The sequence below is a fragment of the Balaenoptera borealis genome (genome assembly GCF_965194805.1).
Source record: "Balaenoptera borealis genome assembly, chromosome: 1".
In the NCBI taxonomy this organism is placed as follows: domain Eukaryota; kingdom Metazoa; phylum Chordata; class Mammalia; order Artiodactyla; family Balaenopteridae; genus Balaenoptera; species Balaenoptera borealis.
The window spans coordinates 39875838-39899508 of NC_138860.1; the positions used below are offsets into that span (position 1 = coordinate 39875838).

Consider the following 23671-nt stretch of genomic DNA (forward strand, 5'->3'; position numbering starts at 1 on the left):
CCACTTTGACTGAGAGTTAAATAACTCTCAATAATAACCACCAGCTGATAAGCTCCTTGAGGGTGGCCTCAGAGTGATTCATCACTGGGATCCCCACAGCCTGGCCCAGCCCTGGAACTCAGAACTCCACACATTCATGTGATCAGTGAAGAATAAAGGAAAGTACCATCCACACAGACAGCTCTCCGTGTGGGTTTTAAAACCTGAGTGATGCTTAGAGGCTTGGAAACAATGTTGCCAGGTAAAGACAAAATGATACTACAATACAACTATAGTTCAGAGGAGCACATCACCGGGCGATTACGCAAGGTTCCTGTATCACCCTTACTGATGGCACCAATGGCTCGGTGTACACACAGAGAAGGCAACAAAGTCCCCGGGGCCAGGGTCTTCTCCCCGCAGCCCGATCCACGGAGAGAAGGGAGCCATGTGACTTCCTATGCATTGGGGTAGAACCAACTCCAAGACAAACACCAACGAGGTCCTGCAAAGAAGAAACACAGAGGAAGGCAGAGAGTAGATTGTTTGCAGCCGGAGGGTCAGGGAGCCACACCAGGCCTTCCGGAGCTGCTGTTTCCACCGTCTAGGAGTTCACGGTCAGGCCAGAGGGCGCCTGCTGCAGCGTGGACACAGCCGAAGCTAGAGTAACAGCTCTAACTGGCCCGTCTCACTGTGGGTTCCTGGGCCTTGAAGTGCTGCAAAGCCTGTCACGACAGCTGCTGAGCTTAACAGGCGTAGCGACACACAGGCCCCACTCCATCGCGCCTTCTCTTCACCCTAGAAGAGACAATCCCTTCTATTCCTAGTAACTTCAAGGAAGCCAGTTTGGGTAATCAGGGCTGGCGTGGGGTAGGGTGGGAGGGGCAGATGAGGAGTTTTAGAAAGACTGCTTCCCCCGTGCTTCTATCCACATGGGCAGAAGCCAGCCCTGCGTTGGAAGTAGGAGATCAGGAAGGAGGGGGTCTTCTTCCCCAAAGCAGTTTCTTCCACAACTAACAAAGGGTCAGGGCCCTGCCTGGTTTCAGAGGCTGGGATCTGGATGCCGCTGGGACAGGCCCCAGGTGAGAGGCTATGACCCCCGAGGGCCTTTGAGCTCGCAGCCAACTACCCCGGCACCGCCTTCAGCTCTGAGCAAAGCACAGGCCCAAAACCTGGCTGAGGAGGGAGCGAGAATCTCTCCTTCACAACCCAGAGAAGCTGCCGGGGAAACACCGAAGGCCCAGACTCGCTTAGGAAGAGGAGAATGCGAGAGAGCAGTGAGAAAGAAAGGCAAAAAGCCAGAAGGAAGGAATGCAACACCTGGGGACACAACAGGTTATGCGTGTGGTTGTTCCCACAGAGGAGGAGGGGGCCACGGTGGGTGAGGAATACAAGTGTGGATAAGCCTGGACCCCAGGACCTGCGACCTTGCAGCAAAGTCCTAGGGCCCCAAATAAGAAAAGCAAATGGGTAGTGATTTCAGAAGAGCGTAGATCTAAGCACTTAGACCTCCCAACCTCAGGCATCTGGAGGACAGAGGTGAGCCTTCCCTTTTCCAACCACTGCCACCTCTCAGCCAGTGCTGAGGGCTGGCCTCCCCAAGGGTTCTGGGCACCTTCCAAGGTGCACACGTGGGTGGCCCAGAGGGGTGGGGGGCCCCGGGGAGACTGTGACGAACAGACCCTTTGGAAACATCAACCACGAGCACAGGAACCAGTTTGGGCCTCACCAGGCGGGGCAAGATCCACACGTGGTGAGGGGCTGGGGAGTGAGTCTTAGGATTGGACCGATTGTTCCTTTAGTAAAATAATCCCGTAAAGACAGAGCATTTCTTCAGTTTTGCCCCAGAGGAGCTCAAGCAAAGGGCACTGCCGGAAAAAGAACAAATAAAGATGCTGCTGTGCTGTTGACCACGGTGTCTCTCCGCCCCCGGGTGACCCCCGGGCCTTTGCACACGGTGGCGGTGGGGGGAGGGATGCCAAGAGGGAAGTTTTGGCTTCAGGAGCCGTGCTCAGCCATCATCGCTGCCAGCCAGCCGGCTGTTCCGCGCTGTCGCTGCCCGGCCGCCCACAGACCCTCCATATGGCTGCAAGTGGCTTTTGGGCATTGTGAAAATGTTGCATCTACCTGCCTGGCTGGGAAGGAAGCCCACAGCAAGTAGCAGTGCAGAGGCACGCTCTGTCCCCAAGACCCAGGCAGGGACATGGCCAAGGACTGCCCAGCTCCTTAATAGTTTTGGAATCCCTCCATCTCCCTCCTTCCACATTACCACTGCCTTAGCTCACATCACCCACATTTCTCCACTGAAATAATACAAAAACATCCTGTCATTTCTGCCTCTGGTCTTGTTGCCCTCCAATCCATTCTCTGGTGGTAAAATTCCCCGGTGAACATCTTTGGATAGTCCCTCCTGCCCTCAGTCTAAAGTGCAAGCTCTTTAGCACTTAAGGCCCTTTAAAATTAACCCCTACTTTCTGCTGGAGCCTTGATGCTTGCTAGCTGCTCTCCTTCCCACTACATTTCAGCTATGTGAACTCATTTCATTCTCTTCAAATGCTCTCTCTTCTTTGGATGGCCTCCACGCCCTCCCATCTCTCTTTTTTTTTTTTTCACCCAGCTGAGTCTAGTTGGCCTTCAGGCCACAGTAAACATCCATTGTTCCTTCGGCCCTAAAACTGGTTTAGGTAATCTCTACCCCTGTCTTCCCTTAGAACTCTAATCATAGGACTTCTCGCCTGCATTTAAATTGTTCCCCTTCTACTGTCATCTCTTTGCAACTTTATGTATTGTTTTATTTATTCTCAGCCTCTAGCTGCTCAATCTTTTGATTGAGCAATCAAATGAATAAAATATCCTTGTCAATCACAGGCAGTAAAATCTCTGGGAAGATTCAGGAAGGGCTGATAGCGCCCCAGGACGATGTCAAGCCTCCAGAGCACAATTAGGCAAAAGGATTTGTCTTTCCTTGAATAGCTCAGCAATATTCCCACCACCCACTCTAAGCACAGACGGTAGCTGCAGTATATATGTCATTACAGCAGCAAATAGCAAAAATTGTCATTGATATGCAGGCTGAGAGTAAAGAAAGGTCTATGTGGTTACCTGGAAATACCGAGGTATTTGTGTCTGCACACAGTAGGCATTCAATAGTAGTTTAGAAAAAAATGGAATGCCATAACCAAGAGATTAAGGCCCTGTGTACCTCCTGTTTAGAGTAACATACGCAAGTCAACCCTTGAGGTTTTTCCCACTGAAGTTCTCTCTGGAAAGTTCTGAACTAAATTACAGAGTAAATCTCAAATTTACCCCAAGTATCTGCCTCTCTCATGAAGGGGGAGATGGGGCTTACTTTCCTGTCTCCAGGTGGTAAATCATAGAGGCACGGAAAAGGAGAACTGCTCCTTGGGGGCAGACATTGAAGTGGGCCCATCACCAACGTTTGTCTCTCCTCATCTCCACCCCTAAGAGGGAGACAGCCAGCCAAGATGCCCAGCCTGAGGATAGTGAGCTGCTGTCAGCATGGAAAGGCCTGGATCCCTCCAGTAGGTTTCTTGTTCTGTGATCGCTTTACGTACCTGGAAACATGCACCTATAAGCCCAACTCGCGGCCTCTAAGGAACCTGGGAATGTAGCAGGCAACGGCAAAGCCATGTCAAGTACTTTTCTCACTCATATGCATAATTAAGGTCATTAAGTTATGAACGTGAGAACATTCAACTGGAGGTTATTTAAATAATGAGATAACTGCTTTGCAAGAAGCCTGATTAAAGGGGGAAAGCAGCAGCTGAGTCATAAGCCCCGCAAAGTAGGGACCTCGCAGAAGCCCCCACGCAGTGCAAGACAGCATCCTTCTCAGGCTCTGTCCCCGCTGGTCCCACGACCCTCTCTCCCCAGGCCTCCCCTCTCCCCATCCCCACCATGCAAGGGCTCCATCTTTACCGGACTCATAGCTGGGGAGGGAGGGTTGATAAACTCAGTGGAAAATATGGAGAAATTCTCTTTGGGGCACTGTTATTTATCTCAAAGGCCAATGGTATGAATAAGTGAATAATGCCTGCCATTTCACAAGAGGAGAAGGCTCTGGAGCCAGGGTGCATGGGGACAGGACACCTTCTCTCAGTTCATGGGCCTCTGTACCCTTTTTGAAAGTGACCTGGGGTCAGACAACTTTTTGCTCACTAGGCAATACCCACATCTCTACCTGGGTTGGGGACAGAGAGGAGGAGGAAGAGGAATAATAACAGTGATTAATAACTCCAGCCCTCTTTATTTGGTACTGACTCTGTGTCAAGCCCCCTCTCAGGGATTTCGCAGACATTACATCTACACCTCACAACCACCCTGCCAAGTAGACATTATCATCTCCATTTTGCAGATGAGGAAACTGAAGCTCAGAAGATAACCCTTGGCTTTGGGAAGTTCCCAAAGCCACACGGAGAGTGAGCAGCTAAGGGAACGCAAGGAGAAGAGAAGAACATCTCTACTGCTTATTTTCATCAGAGGGCCTCCATCACTTTGCCCTCCCTCATGACTCCCCACACCTTCAGCCCCTTAGAGAGGCAGAAGCAGGGGCAAAGAGTCAGCACAGAGGGAAGAAAGAGCCACACCCTGAGAGCTGCCTGTACCGCCAGGATCTGGCACAGGGTAGGTCTGAGTACCTGCAGTTGGAGTCTGTGAATCCCAGCTCCTCCACTTCCCAGCTGATTTGAGGCAAACGACTTACCACCTTTCTGTGCCTCTATTTTCATATCTGTAAAATGGGAATGATGATAATAGTCCCATCTCATAGCACTGTGAGGTTTAAATGAGTCATTAGGAGTTAAGAAACCCTGGTCTACAGTAAGTGTTCAGTAAAGCTGAACAGCTCTTAGTATCATCGTCAGCAATGTCATTATCCTGACTGATCCAAACATAGAAAAGCAAGACATCCCGGTACTGAGCTTCCAGACACAGAGCACTGGAGGCTTGTGGTCAATTGTCCTCCCTTATATTGACCACGGTGCAAGTAGCCAACACAGACCCCTCCCCAAAGCAGAGCACTGGTCCTCCTCTACGGTCAATCAGCCTTCAGTTCCTGACATGTGGCCCTGAGGCCAGTGAACTCAGATTATTGCTAATAATAAACAGTTCACACTGAGAGTTTCGAGCAAGAGAGCTCTTTGTGAGGCTCACGTCTTTCATCTCAGTGAAAAAAGAACAAGGTGGAACTGGCCCAGCCGCTCCTTGGTCTCAGTGGGGTTCCCAAAGGGGCAGCTGTGGGGTGCCCAGGGGACACCTCGGAACACTTCGATGTAAGATCTGGTTCTTCCACTCAGTAGCTGTGTCATGGGAGAAAGTCAGTAAGCCACTCCAAGCCTCACTTTCTCAACTGTGTTACTACGAGGATTAGGTGGCATAATGTATACAATACACTCTGTTTACTGCAAAGCAGTGTATCAATGTGGGGAACTAGAATTCCTATTTTCATTCTCCCTGAATCAAATCCACTAACTCCAGTGTAAGCATTTACTTCCCTCAAATCAAGCCTCACCTGCACACTCCTCTCAATTTCTCTCTGTCTCAGCTGGTTTCAGGGTCCCAGGGGTGCAGCTGGCTAAAGGGGCAATGCGGGCGAGAGAGGCACAGTCAGGCCTGAACTCCTGGAGACGGAAGTCCCTTCCAGGTGCTATTTTCAGCTGGGCCAGCTGTGGAAAGGGCAGCATGTGACCTCATGCTAGTCCCCTCCCTGCCCCAGGCCCCGTGCTCAGCTTCTAAGCCTGGGGATTAGAAACAGCCAAGTCTCCAGGGCCAAGCTGACGGTGAGGAGGGGGGTCTGTGATTGAATACGGGGCGGGGCGAGCAGCCGCCAGCTTTGGCTGCCAGAGCATCGTGGCAGACCTGGTGCCAGGGGACCCAATGACAAGATGCTGCTGGGTCAGATAGCCCTGTTCAACACCACGTGCCCCCTCCCAGACTCAGGTAACACTCAGGAGCCTCCCCTGGAGAGCAATGCTGATTGTCATTCCACCCAGTGACCATCTTGGTTCCAGCTTTCAGCAGTATCCCAGAAAAATTAAGATATTTTCATAACCATTTCCCAGGTCTCCTTTTACCAATGGGAAAAAGAGACATTCAGTGGGTGAAATTCACAAAGCAGTGTTTCCAAGTATCCTATCCATAATAAAGTTGTGAATTTATGAGTTGCGTCTTGCTATCAATTCAGCACTTTTGGCACATTCACTCTGATTCTCTGATAGATTTAGGAAGCTTCCCTGTAAGTTTCAGAAGTAGTGGGAGGAGGAAGTGTTACCAGAGTATGTACTACTATTACACAATAGAACGTGAAGGAATAATTAAATGGCTCAGAACACCCTCAAATTGATGACATGTAAATCAAATTCATGGATGACTTGAGGCAAAGGAGGTAATAACCATAGTAACCATAATCTACCAATAATGGGTAGATTAAAGATCACCATCCTTAAACATGGCAAAAGCACAAGCAGCAAAAGAAAAAAATCAGAAAAACTGGACTTCATAAAATTAAAAACTTTGTGCAAAGGACACCAACAAGAAGATGCAAAGGCAACCCACAGAATGAAAGAAAATATTTGCAAATCATATATCTGACAATCAAATAATCAAAAACAAATCTAAAATTGTAATTTGGTCAAAGCTGCATCCAAGCACACGGGGGCATAAAGGCTGGAATTTACATGCAAGGCTCCAGGAGCCGCTCAGATGAGAGCAGTGCAGGGAACTAACGGTGCTTTCCAGGGTTAAGACCTCCAATTAGTCAGGGAACAAAGGCCCTCCTATAGCGTCAAGAAGTTGTACCCCAGTGGGGAAGGGTTCACCCTACTGGTAGTCACGGAGTTGGGTCCAAAAAGCCAATAGTAAAAGCAAAGAATGGTAGAAATGTGGTTTCTCCATATAGAGATGCTTGCCAAGCACAAGCTTTGTCTAGGAACTTGGGATAAGGTGAGATTCTGTGAAAAAGCAGGAGAGAGAGAGAGGACAGCATGCATGGTGTCTTCTATCCCAAACTAAGAACATCCAAGTCAGGGTTTAAGAAAAGAATCCAGAATTAAAAGAAAAAAATTTTTTAAAGCAAGACAAATGAAAGTGTTCTACTACTGGCAACATAATGTGATCCTGTTCTGTCTTGGTGCCAGAGTTTAGCACAGGTGGGAGGAGGGCATTTCACTCGCACTGGAGCAAAGTCCAGAGCTCCTGCATGTCATTGCTGGTGACATGGAATGAATAACATCAGCACTTTGGCAGAGAAGAAGATCCACAGCTCAGCAGGGTGGAGGTCGCAACTGGGGAACCATGTCATAAGTGACAGGAGGGACCAAGGAAGGAAAATGGATACTACGTACCAGGTGGAAGCAGAAGGCATCTACAGTCACTCCTGAGTGATGAGACATCATTCATACCTCTTAAACCATACGCTAGGTTCTAATGATCTTGCTGAAAAGGGATAGAAAAAGAAATCGTTGTTTTGTTCCTACTACAGTGACGTTGTCCCATGACTATATCCCCAGATTTGTGCAGCCAAGGAAAATGGGGAGACACATTTGGATAAATGTCAGATCATGGACTTGGCCCCAAAAAGCCAACTAGAAAAGCAGAAGATGGTAGAAACGTAGTTCACAGTAGAACCTATGGAATAACTTAGGACTTCTAGCTGGTGCCAGCGAATTTTAATTAACAGTATCATGTAGTAGTCAAAAATACAAATCTGAAATAAGAGCAGGCTAAAGAGATGTTGAGATGCGGTGAGGCGTGATGGAAAGTGCTCAAACCTTGGAGGATTGGGAGTTTTGGAGACTTAAGTCCTTTTCTCGCTCTGCCACTAACTAGTTGAGTCACCTCCTCTCTCTGGGCCTCACCTTTTCAGCTACATGATGACGCTGTTAGAACAGATGGTCTCTAAGACCCCTTCTAGTTCTGATGCTCTTTCAATCTATAAATGTGGTTTCACATGAGGAAAGCCATGGTCCCACTCAGTTCTGCTCTAGTCACATTATAGGCAGACAACCGAGTTTAGTCCTCATAAGAGAGACACAAAAAATCATTATTATCTAGATGGAGAAAGTTCTCAGAACCACAGAGAAGAAGTTGGTTTTATCCATCTTGAAGAGGTGAAGCCTCAAGGCAGACATAATAGTTCTCCAACGTTTGAAGCACTGTTGTGTAAAAGAAAAGCTAGATTTCTCCCACAAAGTCCCAGGAGTAAAGAGCCAAGAACAAGGGGTGAAATCCACAGGGAGGGAATTTTAGCTTTATATAAGAGGGAAATTCTTACCCTTGAGCTTATCTGGAAGTGGAATGGCCCCATCCTGGGGGCATTCAAACTTTAGGCAAGAGATTCAAGGATCTAACCGGTAGGTGACCTTGATGACACCTGAGGTCCTTCTCAATTCCAAAATTCTTTAAGTACCCACGAGATAACTGGAGATCTGGTTAATTATCACAGAAAAAGGATGGCTGATTATCCATATGTCTTCACCATTTCTAAGTGGTTGGCACACAGTAGGGGGTTAATAAATATCTGTGGAAGTGAGGGAGGGAGGGAAGGAGGGAGGGAGGGAGGGAGAGAAGCAAAGACCAAAGGCCCAGATCACACATTCCACTGTGTGCTCAGAAATCTGCCTCCTGTCTACGTGTTAAGATGCTGGGTTCCAGCCAAGGCCTCCAGTGTCTGCCTGTGAGCTCAGCCAGTGTAATTAAACACCTGAGTTTCCCAGGAGGGATGGAATCAAAAAGACTGCCAGAGGAGAACCTGTGGCTTCTGCTTCTTCCCTGACTTTCCGCTTGCTTTGTGGCAAGGCCAGGCCTGACAGGTAGTCCCGTGGCCCGAGAGCTCCCCTTGCTTTGTGCTGTCTCTGCAGAGCTGCAGTCAGCCTGCTGTTCTCAGTTAAGCTGTGCATTTGTGCCTTGCTTTGCAGGGACCCTTTAGAGTTTTTGTTGTTTCTCCAATGGGTGCATTTTGTTTCCCTCATCCCTAACCCAGGGAGCTCGGAGAAGGGGGCCTGGCCCTCAGTTCTGCAGTTATGATCAGGAAGAGGGACCCCCCCTCCCCTGCTCTAGCTTTGCCACCCCCATTCCAGCCCAGCCCAGCCCTTCTTCCCATCCCTAAGGAGGAACAAGGGTCACCCTGCTGCACGGGGTTAGTGCTACAAGTAGGGCACTGCAGCTCTACAGAACTCACTGGCAGTTTTTCACAGATTTGATTTTCTTTCTCAGCCTCCTGCTCTGATTTTGCTCTTCCTACCAAGACCTCTCTCCTTGCCAAGCTTTCTTGCGGTGACAGTGGGTTTTTATCACCATGTAGCTATGATTCAGAGCCAGACCTCTAGCTGAAAAGAACTAAAATTATTCTCTCTCACACATGCACAGAGGACCACAATGGGGAAAAGTGAAAGTGGAAACATTTTTCAAGTTTGCAAAGTCACTCTCAGGTGAGGATTTATGGAGTCGGCCCTGACAGCCCCTCGTTTTGCAGCATCCTCACCAGAAGATTTCTGTCTTGACGTCTGGTTCCACCAACAAACCACTGTCAAGCTCTTCTGTATGCAAAGCATTGTGCTACCCTAATTCCATTACCACCTTTGAACACAACTCCTCCTTCTCCTCTAAAACCCCAGCCAATGTCCCTGGCTGAACTGTTAAGCAAAACATGCAGACTAAAGGTGCTGGGAGAATGGCATCACCATCAAGCAACCTGCCATCTATGGCTCCAGGCTGAGCACCAGACGGAAACATTCTGAGAGGGAAGACCCTTTACTTTCATTTATGCCAGTGAACGTGCGTCATCCCCATTTTACAAATGAAGAAACGGGCTCAGGAATTAAGTACCTTGTTCACTTGACTATTAAGTTGTGGAACCAAGGATTCGTACCCATGCTGATCTCTTTTGGTCCCATGGACTGCCTCTGTCATAATGATTTCAGAAATTAAAATTATGCTCCTGACCTAATGTCTTCTGCACGTGCAGCTTGACAGGTTTTGGATGGCAGGGAAGATTAGTTTTCAGAAACCATCCTCCTTATCTAGTCTCCTCTCTGGTAGCATCAATTCAAAAGGGAGCTGTCCAGGAAAAGGGGGCGGTCTTTGATGGAGACAAGCTGACCAATACCGTGGCTGCGGCACCTTCAGTCTAACAGAGTGACAGAATGCAGAAATCACTGGTGGTATCCTCCAAGTAAAAAAATAAAATCTGCAAGCCAGTGATTTCTTTTCTAAAGGACAGACTAAAAGATTGAGACCTGGTGTTCAAATACTCCAGCAGCTTAGCCTTACTGCTACTTGTTGCAATCCCCGTCTCTTGGCGTGTGATGGGCTGTCGGAGGTGGTCACCAAGCACCAGCCTCCTGCAGGAGGGACTCTAAGAGGCTGACAAGCCAGGAGGCACACGGCGGGCACTCAGCCCCTCTCAGATCAGCACGTCCTTCCTTCTTTCCTTCCTTCCTACCTTCCTCTCTTCCCGCTGTCCTACTTGGCAGGAAGGGATGGCGCTGCTTTCCCTGCAGCCTTCTGCTGCACGGCCATGGTCATGGGTGGCAGTGCGGACTGGTGGACAGACAACGAGCTTGGGATTGGAAATCTAGGTTTCAGTTCTGACTCTACCAGTCATAAGAAGGTTGACCCAGGGGAAGATAATTGAACGCTTCGAGCCTCAGTTCCCTCACCTGTAATACTGGAATGATAACACCTGTGACATAGCAGTGTCAGGAGACTTAATGAAGAATATGTATAAAGCGTCCTACACATAGCGTATGCTCACTAACGTCATTATTAGTGCTCTGCTTGCCTCTCCACCTGTACGTCACACAGATCCTACCCATTATTCACTGGCTAAGTAAAATCTCCTCAATGCCACTCTTACCTCCACTTTATAGAAATGATCACGGTCTCCCAGAAGTCTGAAAGCACAAATTGGCTCCACTTATTCCACGAACATTCACTGCTTTCCAGCTTCACATGGTTTCTCCTGTTCGCATTAGTATTTCCCAAACTAGATGGCAAGCAAATCGAGGAAGGGATGATGTCTTATTTTAACTCCTTTACTGCATTCATTCAATATTTACTGAGCCCACTGTGGACCAGGTAATGGCCCACACGGCCCCCGACCCCAGGCAGCTGAAGTCTGACTGGGGAGACATCTGCAAAAAAGATGCAATGAGAAAGATCTTGGGAAGGGCCGGGCCCAGAGCTCTTCCCAAATAAATGGGGTCTATACTCCCTGAGCCCGCTCCTTGACTCCTGACTGTGTGAGGGGCCCCTGCACATGTTTCCATAACAACCTGTCCTTTCCTTAGTAGAGACTCATCTCACGTCACAGCCATTTCTTATTTACTGATCTGGTCCCCCGCAGGAGACCATAAGCACCATGAGGGCAGAGCTTACATCTCTCTCATTCAGTGCTCCATCCTCCATACTCATGATGCCTGGCACGTGGCAGACACTCAAAAAAATGTTTGTTAACCAAATAAAGAGGTACTCAGACTTGATTGATTGAGGTTCTGGGGAATTGGCAGGTAAATCTAATGTTTGTCTTCTTAGGGACCATACTTATTCATGTATTTTTTAGAAAACATTTCCCTGGTGGGCTTTCCTCCCATCACCAATTTTAAAGAAGGAAAGGAACATGATTTTCTCCTGTATGATTTCGCCCTAGCTGTCTGTAGTTGTCAGCCTCGCATTTGAGAGCCACAGTAAAGGCTTATCCAGCTGAAGAGGTGTGCAACTTGATTAGTCAAGTTCCTTGCTGAAAATAGAATGGAGGTGAACCACCCTTCATCCACCTTCACCTCTTCTCATCAAGCTCTGAGGACATCCCACAAAGGAACCAGGTGCCACAGTCCACTGGCATAACCTGTGATCCATGGCTACCAGCACCAACTGCTACCATGGTGATCTGGAAGTGCAGGGAAAGCACTGAGCTGGGAGTGATGACACGGGCTGGAGCCCAGCTTTGCTTCTAACTAGCTGTGTGACCTTTGGCAAGTTACTCCACAATTCCCTTATCCAAAAAAACCAGAGAATACTACCTGTCCCATGGAGTATTGAGAATTTCAAAGGAGACAACAGACATAGAAACAAAAGACTTGACTACAGCAACATCTCCACAGGATAGCTCCCACTTGGATGAAAATTACATTTGAAAAGAGAAATAGGATTTTGCAAGTGACATGGGTATCCACAAGGTCAGAGACAATACCCCTCATCCAGTTGGCTTCCCACTGTCAGAATTACCTAACATCTAAGACTATTGTTGTAAACGCTTCTGCCCAGTGCAGTAATCCAGCTGCCTACGAACAAGTAATCCAGTGTCTTCCCACAACACACAGTCAGATATTTTTGTCATCATAATTATCATTTAAAATAACAGACAAGGCTTCCGGGGAAAGCACGCCCTCTCTGCAATCCTTCCACAGCCCCCTTCTCTAACTCTTTTCCCTGCCCCCAACAACACACACACTAAAGAGAACACTTTCCCCTACCCAACATTCCAACATAAATCAGCAAGGGAAGCAACAAAGTGAAACTCTGATGTCAGATAAAACTGGGTTCAAAACCCAGTTCAGCCACCTCTTACGCTGTGACCTCATATAAGTTACTTTGCGTTTCTGAACCTCAGTTTTCTTACCTGCAAAACAGGAATGATAAAGCCCACGTATGAGGTTGTTGAGTAGAGTTCCCAGCATGACATCGGCATATCTTGGTGCTCAGCGCATGAGTGTTTCTAGTCCCTTCTCTCCTCCAGGGAGAGCACTATCACTCCATTTGGTACCATTTCCCACCCAGTGAAAATCCTGCCAGTCAGGTCTGGGAAGTGATGCTTCCCGACCACACAAATGACTTTCTCCTCCTTTAAGAGCTTCCCCTAACGTGCTCTGCGGTCAGGCCAATTTTTTTTTTTTTTTTTAGAGACGCTTTGTATCTAGGGAACCTCACATCCAGATATACACACTTTAATGGCCTGTACATTAAACATTGCAATGCACCTGATATTTTATGCAAGTTCAAATCTGTGTAAAGTAGAGCACACCCAAAGGGCTAACAAATGACTGAGAAGCATCATACTTTGATGAGTCCTAGAAATGTAGTACAAGAGAGGGAAGGGTGGGGGGCGGCCAGGGAGAGAACTACCATTGTTTGAACACCCCATGTGTGAAGCACTGTGCTAGGTACATGGCATCATTTCATTTTTTCAGCCTGAAAATGTGATCAGGGAGGGGCTGGCATCTCCATTTTCAGTGGAGGAAACTGCCAAGGTTCAAAGCATTAATCAAGAGTAGAGTTCTATGCAACTAGAGATTATCATACTAAGTGAAGTAAGTCAGAAAGAGAAAGACAAATATCATATGCTATCACTTATGTGTGGAATCTAAAATATGACACAAATGAACCTATCTACAAAACAGAAACAAATTCAGACATAGAGAACAGACTTGTGGTTGCCAAGGGGGAAGAGGGGGAGGGAGAGGGATGGACTGGAAGTTTAGGGTTGGTAGATGCAAACTATTACATATAGAGTGGATAAACAGCAAGGTCCTAATGTTTAGCCCAGGGAACTATACTGAATATCCTGTGACTAAACCATAATGGAAGAGAAAATAGAAAAAGAATGTATATATGTGTACAACTGAGTCACTTTGCTATACAACGGAGACTGGTACATTGTAAATCAACTATACTTCAATTAAAAAAAAATTTTTTTTTTTTACAAAGTAGAGTTCTAAAGAACTGGCCAGTTCTAAAGCCTGTGCTCTTCCCCACATTCCAACAGTATGTGTCCAGGCACAAAGGAGAAGTGGAAGGGCAGGGAGACCCACAGGTCCTGCCCTCTGGGAGCCTAGAGTTTCACAGGAGCCAGTCAGAAATACACTTGAGACAAGAAAGATAACTATGAAGTCATAAGAATATTGACAGAGCAGTGTGACTCTAAGTGCAAGTAAGTAAACCCAAAGCAGGGTCTTTCAGCCTTAAAAGTATGGAGACAATGAAGGGCTGAGAACCAGGAGGGAGTAACCAGAGACGGTCTTCTGGAGGAGAGGTGGCAGGGATGCAGAGGACAGAGAGTAGCCTGAGGTTGTGTTAAAGATGGGGAGACCCACCTGAAATGCAGAATGGCAAACAGAACTTTTTAAAAAATCATGTTCTAAAGAAAAATAAGCTGATTTGCTGGCTAGGAAAAAAACTCTAAGAATAAATGAGAAATGAATAGTTATTTCTGCCATAGTATTCTGGACACTGCCCCATTTCCCAAAATAAACATAAACCCAAAATGAAATTAAACAGCATTCCCATGCTCCTGAGAAGGGAGAAGCAATCATTATTTTTTTTCTAAGAACAGGAAGGAAAAAAAATTAACTGAGATGAGCAAGAAATAATCGCTATTAACAACAATAAAATCATAACACCTGAATGTAGATTTTCAACTTTTCAAAGAGCTATCCTACGTCATTATCTCATTTAGTTGTCACTTCAACTAGGTGAGACGGTCAGGAGAGCTTCTTACCCCTAATCCACATGAAATGAGAGGGTACAACCTAAAGCAGAGAGCAGATCTAGGACTTGAACCCAAATCTCTCAAATAACAATTCAGGGATGAAGCTCCAACAGGGCCTGCCTGTCATGGAGGGCTAATGTTTGCTGGTATCAACTGAGGGGAGATGAGGAGAGGGAGAAAAGCTGGGGTAGACACACACTGCTGGTCATCCCTCATTAACTGTTCTCCTTGTCTATATTACTGTATTCCTACCTGGATACATGACCACCCAGAAGAAGACTACATTTCCCAGCCTCCTTCGCAGCTAGGTGTGTGGCCAGGTTACCAAGTGCCAGCCAATGTGATATGAACAAAGGCAATATGCACAACTTCCTAGCCTTGCTCTCAAAAGGAAAGAGTTCAGCCAGACTTCCCCTTCCCCTTCTTTCTGTTTTCTGGAAAAAGAACATACGGCCAAAGCTGGAACGGCCATATGGGATCCCAATATGGAAGTCATGTATTTAAGACAGCAGAGAAACCTGGCCTCTGGTGACTGCAGAGCAGTCAGACCAGCCCTAAGCTTTTAGGAAACACAAACTCTGTTGATGCTACTATTACAGTGTCTCTGTCCAATAACAGAACCTGCACCCTAACTAATAAAGATGTTTTGCCAGTATCACTGAATACCACTTCTAAAACTCCAGAACCTTCTCAATTGTTTGGATTCAACAAGACCATACATAGTTATTAAGAGTCTGTGATGTGTCTGAAGTCTCCTAAGAGTATCTTTACAGCCTCCAGGGAGATGTGCCCAGTCATTTTGGAAAAACCAGTATATTGGCATAGAATGCAAAAAGGCATATTCAGCAAAGGTGAATGAAAAGAAATAAGAATGTTTAAACAAAATCCTGAAGGAGCCAGAGAAAAGCTTGCAAATAATAATCTAAGCTGAAAGGGGGTCACAAAGCATACTGCATGGGGGTGAGGTGGTAGGGTCAAAGGTGCAGGGTGCAGGTTACTCGTGTCCCTTCCCTCCAAGAAAGGAGGTGATACAAGGAAACCCTAGGGCTGAGCCCGAGCTCCCAGCCCCCCACCCGGGGGAGGGAGTAGGGGAAGTTGACTGAAGCGCAGATCAGGATGAGATTTGGCCCAGCAGAAGAACTAGGAGGTGCTGCTGTGGACTAAATAGATACTCACAAGGGTCCCTTCAGCACTGACATTCTGCTCTGGATTTAAGGAGCTGAGATGGGGGAGGAAAAAAAAAATTCAAAGAGACAGGTGTCGTGCAGCGCTGGGGGATGGAGAGTATCTGGAATAGGAGTACGATGTCTAGACCCCCTGCCATTATCAGAAAGAAAGGAAACGAATGTGGCTTAATTATAATGACAGGATGACAGCAATGACATTATGAGGAGAGAACAGGAAAAGCACAAAGCCCATATTAAGAAAATGGGAACTGTCACTTCACCATCAAATTCTCCCTGGAGAGTATCCCCCAGACAGGGTCATGTCCCTAACCTGAGACGGATACCCCCAGCTAAAGGGACTCTCACCCACCCCCAGCAATCCCTCCCCCTTGGAGGGGGGTCCCTCAAAGGCCCCGGCAAGGCTCAGGCCACAGGGGAGGCTCTGCCTCCAGGCCTTAGTCACTGGCTGGTGGGCAGCAGGCCCACCATCTCTGTCATACTCACAGCCCCTACCACCACTAGACCACTGACTCCCGGCAGTGACGCCCACAGGTACAGTCTCCGATCCTCAGAGCCCATCAAGGGAGGCACTCAGTACGTGCCTGCTGAGTGGGGGCATCCTCTCCCAGGTGACACACTGAGGGCCAGAGTGGCCCTGTGTTTCTCTCAGCATCACCAACACACAGGAGGACCAGCTGTGCAAAAGAGGGAACCCACCCATCACACCTCAGGGTGAGCCCTTGCTGGAGATCACCAAAGACCCGCGCGAGGACGGCAGGAGGATCAGGGCAGGCCTGGCTTGCCCCGACCCAGGTCAAGACCCCAGAGTGGAAGTCAGACATACAACCAGGCATTTGGAGACACCATAGATCATCCACACCCAGAGATGATCACAAATGCTCATTTTAGCCAAGTCTTCACCTCTTCCTATTGCAGTTTTCTTTTTTTTAAATCAGAACTGAGAAAGGTGGGCAAGCTTGAAAATATTTAGTTTTCCAGCTTCCTGGCATCCTCTGGGGAATTAGCCAAGTTATAATAAGATATTCAGTAACAGAGCACAGAGAGGAGAAGCAACAGAGGCTTCTGGATAGTCTATACTATGGTTAATACAGGGCAACAGAATAGTCAAGAAATACTATTACCAATGCATGTAAAATTCAATGCAAAGAGGAGAACATCACAATGTTACCAGTACTTCAAAGTCCATTGGCTTTGTGTCTCTCTACTCTCCTTGAGGAATGCTGGCCTGACTGCCGGGGGGACGGGGAGGGAGAGGCACTGACCCCTTGGCACAAATGCAGGCTGCGGTCAGTGCTCTCTGTTGCCCGAGATCCTGCTTCTGGGGTTATCCAATCCCGTGAACCATGCAGTAAGGATGCAAGCGTGCACATGTGCATACAGGCAAAGCAAGATAAAAGAGAGCCCCGTAAGTCTAATAAGACATCAGCAGCTGTCCTGAACAAAGGTTGTTTGGAATGTGAGTTTACAAGGATAATTACCACCACATTACACAGAGTGCAATAACTCTTGTTGTTAGCACCAGAATTTGTCAGATGTCACACGGAAAGGGGAAGAACTGTAACTGTAAGTGACAGGTTGCTGAAAAAATGGTTGGTTTCTGAAGCACCTGGTCCCCTGAGTCTGTACCATAATCTTGTTCTTAAAACAACAACAATAGGCAAGAGTACAAACACCTTCCACTGCAGAAACTGCCAGTTTGTTCAAATTTATGGAGAGAATTTTCAAAGTGTGAGTGTGCCAGTGAGGGCAAGCTGCTGGAGTCTGTGTTCTCAGCCCATGCCACCACAGGTGGGCACCGTGGGGAGAGCCGGGCTTGTAATTCAGGGAGTTCTGGATGTGAATCCTGTCTGCCCTGCTTACCAGCCCTGTATTCTGGGGAAAGCAGTTAACTTCTCTGAGCTTCCATTTCCTTGTAAGATGGACTTAATAATCTCCAAGGCATAGAGTTGTTGCAAACAGTAGTTGTATGTAGAGTACTTATCACAGCACCTGGCAAATAGCAAGTGATCAGGAAATGGGGCGACTATTAAGCTGACTTGCCTACCTAAATATCATAGTTTGCTGCATAATGCAGAGGTGACTGCCTGCGTATTACACTTTTTAAAAAAAAAGAAATGGAAACATCACAAAGCTCTGAGAAGGTGGGGAGAGAAAAGAGGTGATAATAATTGTTTGGGTTTTCCTTAGAGACTATAGCCAGGAAATTATGCTCTCCAGAGGAGAACGGTTTTGGAAAAACAGCTTATCCTCATATACCACCAGAGCTGTTTTCTTTCTTTTCTTTTCTTCCAGGTAAAAAGCTGCAAGGAAGTCTCCTCATATTTGAAAGCCTTTGGGGAGCTCATGAAATGGAGCCCATTTCCTAACTGACCACCCACAGTAAATTTTCTGTAATGCATATAATGAAGTATTTCGATTGACAGAGCATCTCATCTTGCCCTCTAAGAGACAGAAATTGTGCCCCGAGCACGGTGCATCTGGTTGTTTACTGCTGCCCCAAGGCTCACAAAATGCTGCAAGCACAGCCTAGAAAACTGGAGATGTTAAGGCTGAAATAGTTCTAGAAAAGCAAAGGTCTTAAATCCTTTTACATGACATGAGAAAGCACCTCAAGTTCTAATTAAGCTAAAGCAATTAGCCACCCACAGATACTTAATGCTGCTTCCCATGGTCAGGCAATCATCTCTATTAAAACCCATTTTAAAGAAAGGAGCAGATCCAAAAGCTCCACGGCACACACTTCCCACAAATCAATTATGCCTTAGACACATTGAGGCAAGCTCTGGGCCTGGCAGAGGGTGCTTTTAGGAAAAGATGGCATCAGACCTGACGAGGTAATTGCAAAAAAGGAGGCAGCAAGGCAGCAAATGGGACACTCGGTGGTAACAAAATCCACTTGCAGAAGGGGACACTGGATCGCAGATGGGTTGGACAAAGCAAGACGAACTGAAGCCTCAGTTTCCCTGGCCTTAGAATTCCGTGGTTGGTGTAACAAGGCATCAACCCCACCCTGAAGGAGTACATCAAGCAGAGGGGTTCCTGCCTGCGTGTGAGCTGACTACCGTCCAAACTGATGCTGCACAGGACTGTCCTCTCCCACATCACAGCGTGTCATGGAAGCACCGACAGGGTGCATCTGGCAGGTTCACAGTGAGTCCAACCCACTCAAGTTCATGTGCTTTCCCCAGTCCAGTTAGGTCTAGTCAGTACTCCCTAAGTCTCCCTTTAGTGAGGGAAGTTCATTGTTGTTTCCAGCCCAAGGCTGTTTCCAGACTTGGCAATAGCAACAGCGACACAATGGTCAATGGTTGAGTGTTTGAAAATTAAGTACAGCCATCCCTCTGTCCACAGGCAATTGGTTCCAGGATGAATAGGTTTGCAGATACCAAAATCCACGGATAGTTAAGTCCCTTATATAAAATGGCATAGTATTTGCATATAACCTATACACATCGTCCCATAGACTTTAAATGATCTCTAGATTACTTTTAGTACCTAATGCAATGTAAATGCTATGTAAATAGTTGTAAATACAATGTAAATGCTATGCAAACAGTTGCCGGCATGCCACAAATTCACGTTTTTGGAACTTTCTGGAATTTTCTTTTTAATATTTTCAATCCCTGGTTGGTTACATCTGAGGATGCAGAATCCATGCATACAGAGGACCAACTGTACCTTCCTCAAGAACTAGGGTTGTTTCTGTTTTTCAGTCCAGTCAAGTTAATCCAAAAACCCACTACTTCTCAACTGAACAAGAGACTTTTTTCTTTCCCATAGGTTTTTTTTTTTCTTTTGGATTTAGAAAATTTCTCAATCATCAAGCAGACATCAAAAATGCTGATCTAGATAAGCACTGTCCAACAGAAATAAGATATAAAATTTTCCTAGGAGCCACATTAAAAAAAGGAAAAGATATATGAAACTATTGTATTAGAATATTTTATTTAACACACTCTAACAAAAATATCACTGTATAATCAATACAAAAGATTATTAATGAGATATTTCAGATTTTGTTCTCATACTTTCTTTTTCTAATACCATATTGGACTGTGCAGATCTAGAGCTATCTTTAAATTGACATGGAAAGACTTCCACAATTCACTGCTCTATGAACAAGGAGTTTACCAAGATGTATAGCATGATCTCATTTTAACTATAAAAATCTGTTTCTGTGTGTTCAGATATGGATAGACAATAATCTGTAACACCAAAAGGTGATAGCAGTTATCTCTAAGAAGTAGAATTATGTATGGTTGGTCATTATTTTCTACTTTGTGCTCTTTTGTACTTTCTAAATTTCTTTGCAGTAAACATGCACTGCTTAAATTATCAGGAAAACTATAAAGCTAGCCTTTAAAAAAAAAATCTCTCCCTTATTTTAAGCTATACCACCCTGATCCTGCTGGCACTGTAGCCACTGTCCTATTTCCAGCTAACAGAAAGGATGGACAAACATAACACCCCCTGCCCCTTGCGCCAGCCACTGTCATACTTACAGCCAATCATCATGATGGCCACTGCAAAGATCTTCTCGATGTCTGTGGATGGGGCGATGTTCCCAAAGCCCACACTGGTGAGGCTGGTCATGGTGAAATACAACGAGGAGATGTACACGGAATTCTTGCTGGGACCCCCTTCCCATTTCCCTGAGCCGGACCCATTAAACTGGTAAGGGGTGCCAATGTCCATCGCCAGCTGGTAGAGCCAGCTGTTGTTGCGGATGGTCTTGGTGTCCTCGTCGAAGATCTCATAGTCCCCGATGCTGTACCAAATGCAGGCCATCCAATGAGCAGCCAGCCCGAACACACACACCAGCAGGACCAGCACGGCTGCCCCATATTCAATGTAGTGGTCCAGCTTCCGGGCCACTCGCCCCAGACGGAGCAGCCGGACAACCTTCAGAGAGCTGAACAGGCTGCTGATGCCCTGGAAGAAGAGGAGCACAGGGTCAAGGCCAAGAAACAAAGATACTAACAACTCCTTCCCTCCACTCACCAGGGCTGGTCCTTCAGCACAGTGTATTCCCTGAGATGCAATATAAGGCAACCTTTAAAACATTGTTTCAAAGTAAGTCATAATATGGAGAAATGCTCCATATATACTGTACACTTATTGTATATATTTGTATACTTATGCACAATATAATTAGAAGTTTTTCCAAGGTATATGGAAAGGAGATTTCCATTAGCTTTTTTTGTTTTTTACTTCCTTTAAAAAGCAAATAAAAAAATAAGACAGGGGCTTCCCTGGTGGCGCAGTGGTTGGGAGTCTGCCTACCAGTGCAGGGGACACGGGTTCGGGCCCTGGTCTGGGAAGATCCCACATGCCGTGGAGCAACTAGGCCCGTGAGCCACAACTACTGAGCCTGCACAACTGGAGCCTGTGCTCCGCAACAAGAGAGGCCGCAATAGTGAGAGGCCCGCACACCGCGATTAAGAGTGGCCCCCACTTGCCGCAACTGGAGAGGGCCCTGGCACAGAAACAAAGACCCAACACAGCCAAAAATAAATATAAAAATAAATTAAAAAAAAAAATAAGACAAATAAAATTGGAATTTTATTCTAATTATATTCTGTATAAGTATACAAATACATATGAGCATTTTTCCATATCATTACTCATTTTAAAATAATATTAAGCCCTCCAGAAAGTAGGCATAGAGGGAACTTTCCTCAACATAACAAAGGCCATATATGACAAACCCACAGCCAACATCGTCCTCAATGGTGAAAAACTGAAACCATTTCCACTAAGATCAGGAACAAGACAAGGATGTCCACTCTCACCACTATTATTCAACATAGTTTTGGAAGTTTTAGCCACAGCAATCAGAGAAGAAAAAGAAATAAAAGGAATCCAAACTGGAAAAGAAGAAGTAAAGCCGTCACTGTTTGCAGATGACATGATACTATACATAGAGAATCCTAAAGATGCTACCAGAAAACTCCTAGAGCTAATCAATGAATTTGGTAAAGTAGCAGGATACAAAATTAATGCACAGAAATCTCTTGCATTCCTATACACTAATGATGAAAAATCTGAAACAGAAATTAAGAATACACTCCCATTTACCATTGCAACAAAAAGAATAAAATATCTAGGAATAAACCTACCTAAGGAGACAAAAGACCAGTATGCAGAAAATTATAAGACACTGATGAAAGAAATTAAAGATGATACAAACAGATGGAGAGATATACCATGTTTTTGGATTGGAAGAATCAACATTGTGAAAATGACTCTACTACCCAAAGCAATCTACAGATTCAATGCAATCCCTATCAAACTACCACTGGCATTTTTCACAGAACTAGAACAAAAAATTTCACAATCTGTATGGAAACACAAAAGACCCCAAATAGCCAAAGCAATCTTGAGAAAGAAAAATGGAGCTGGAGGAATCAGACTCCCTGACTTCAGACTATACTACAAATCTACAGTAATCAAGACAGTATGGTACTGGCACAGAAACAGAAATATAGATCAATGGAACAGGATAGAAAGTCCAGAGATAAACCCACACACCTATGGTCACCTTATCTTTGATAAAGGAGGCAAGACTATACAATGGAGAAAAGACAGCCCCTTCAATAAGTGGTGCTGGGAAAACTGGACAGCTACATGTGAAAGAATGAAATTAGAATACTCCCTAACACCATACACAAAAATAAACTCAAAATGGATTAAAGACCTAAATGTAAGGCCAGACACTATCAAAATCTTAGAGGAAAACATAGGAAGAACACTCTATGACATAAATCACAGCAAGATCCTTTTTGACCCACCTCCTAGAGAAATGGAAATAAAAACACAAATAAACAAATGGGACCTAATGAAACTTAAAAGCTTTTGCACAGCAAAGGAAACCATAAACAAGACCAAAAGACAACCCTCAGAATGGGAGAAAATATTTGCAAATGAAGCAACTGACAAAGGATTAATCTCCAAAATTTACAAGCAGCTCATGCAGCTCAATATCAGAAAAACAAACAACCCAATCCAAAAATGGGCAGAAAACCTAAATAGACATTTCTCCAAAGAAGATATACAGATTGCCAACAGACACATGAAAGAATGCTCAACATCATTAATCATTAGAGAAATGCAAATCAAAACTACAATGAGATATCCCCTCACACCAGTCAGAATGTCCATCATCAAAAAATCTACAAACAATAAATGCTGGAGAGGGTGTGGAGAAAAGGGAACCCTCTTACACTGTTGGTGGGAATGTAAATTGACACAGCCACTATGGAGAACAGTATGGACGTTCCTTAAAAAACTAAAAATAGAACTACCATATGACCCAGCAATCCCACTACTGGGCATATACCCTGAGAAAACCATAATTCAAAAAGAGTCATGTACCAAAATGTTCATTGCAGCTCTATTTACAATAGCCAGGACATGGAAGCAACCTAAATGTCCATCAACAGATGAATGGATAAAGAAGATGTGGCACATATATACAATGGAATATTACTCAGCCATAAAAAGGAACGAAACTGAGGTATTTGTAGTGAGGTGGAAGGACCTAGAGACTGTCATACAGAGTGAAGTAAGTCAGAAAGAGAAAAACAAATACAGTATGCTAACACATATATATGGAATCTAAAAAAAAAAAAAAAATGGTCATGAAGAACCTAGGGGCAAGACGGGAATAAAGATGCAGACCTACTAGAGAATGTACTTGAGGATACAGGGAGGGGGAAGGGTAAGCTGGGAGAAAGTGAGAGAGTGGCATGGATATATATACACTACTAAACATAAAATAGATACCTAGTGGGAAGCAGCCGCATAGCACAGGGAGATCAGCTCGGTGCTTTGTGACCACCTAGAGGGGTGGGATAGGGAGGGTGGGAGGGAGGGAGATGCAAGAGGGAAGAGGTATGGGGACATATGTATATGTATAACTGATTCACTTTGTTATAAAGCAGAAACTAACACAACATTGTAGAGCAATTATACTCCAATAAAGATGCTAAAAATAAATAAA

The 23671-nt window shown here is 45.6% G+C and overlaps 1 protein-coding gene across 5 annotated transcripts in view; it reads right to left on the minus strand.

Moving 5' to 3' along the window:
* The window catches only part of KCNH1 (potassium voltage-gated channel subfamily H member 1), a 443651-nt gene that overhangs the window by 214238 nt on the left and 205742 nt on the right, over window positions 1-23671 (minus strand). For all 5 annotated transcript variants that reach the window (XM_082399775.1, XM_082399774.1, XM_082399773.1 and 2 more), the window contains one exon: window positions 20172-20601. In XM_082399775.1, coding sequence (XP_082255901.1) covers window positions 20172-20601 — 430 coding nt within the window. The remainder of the gene's footprint in view (window positions 1-20171; window positions 20602-23671) is intronic.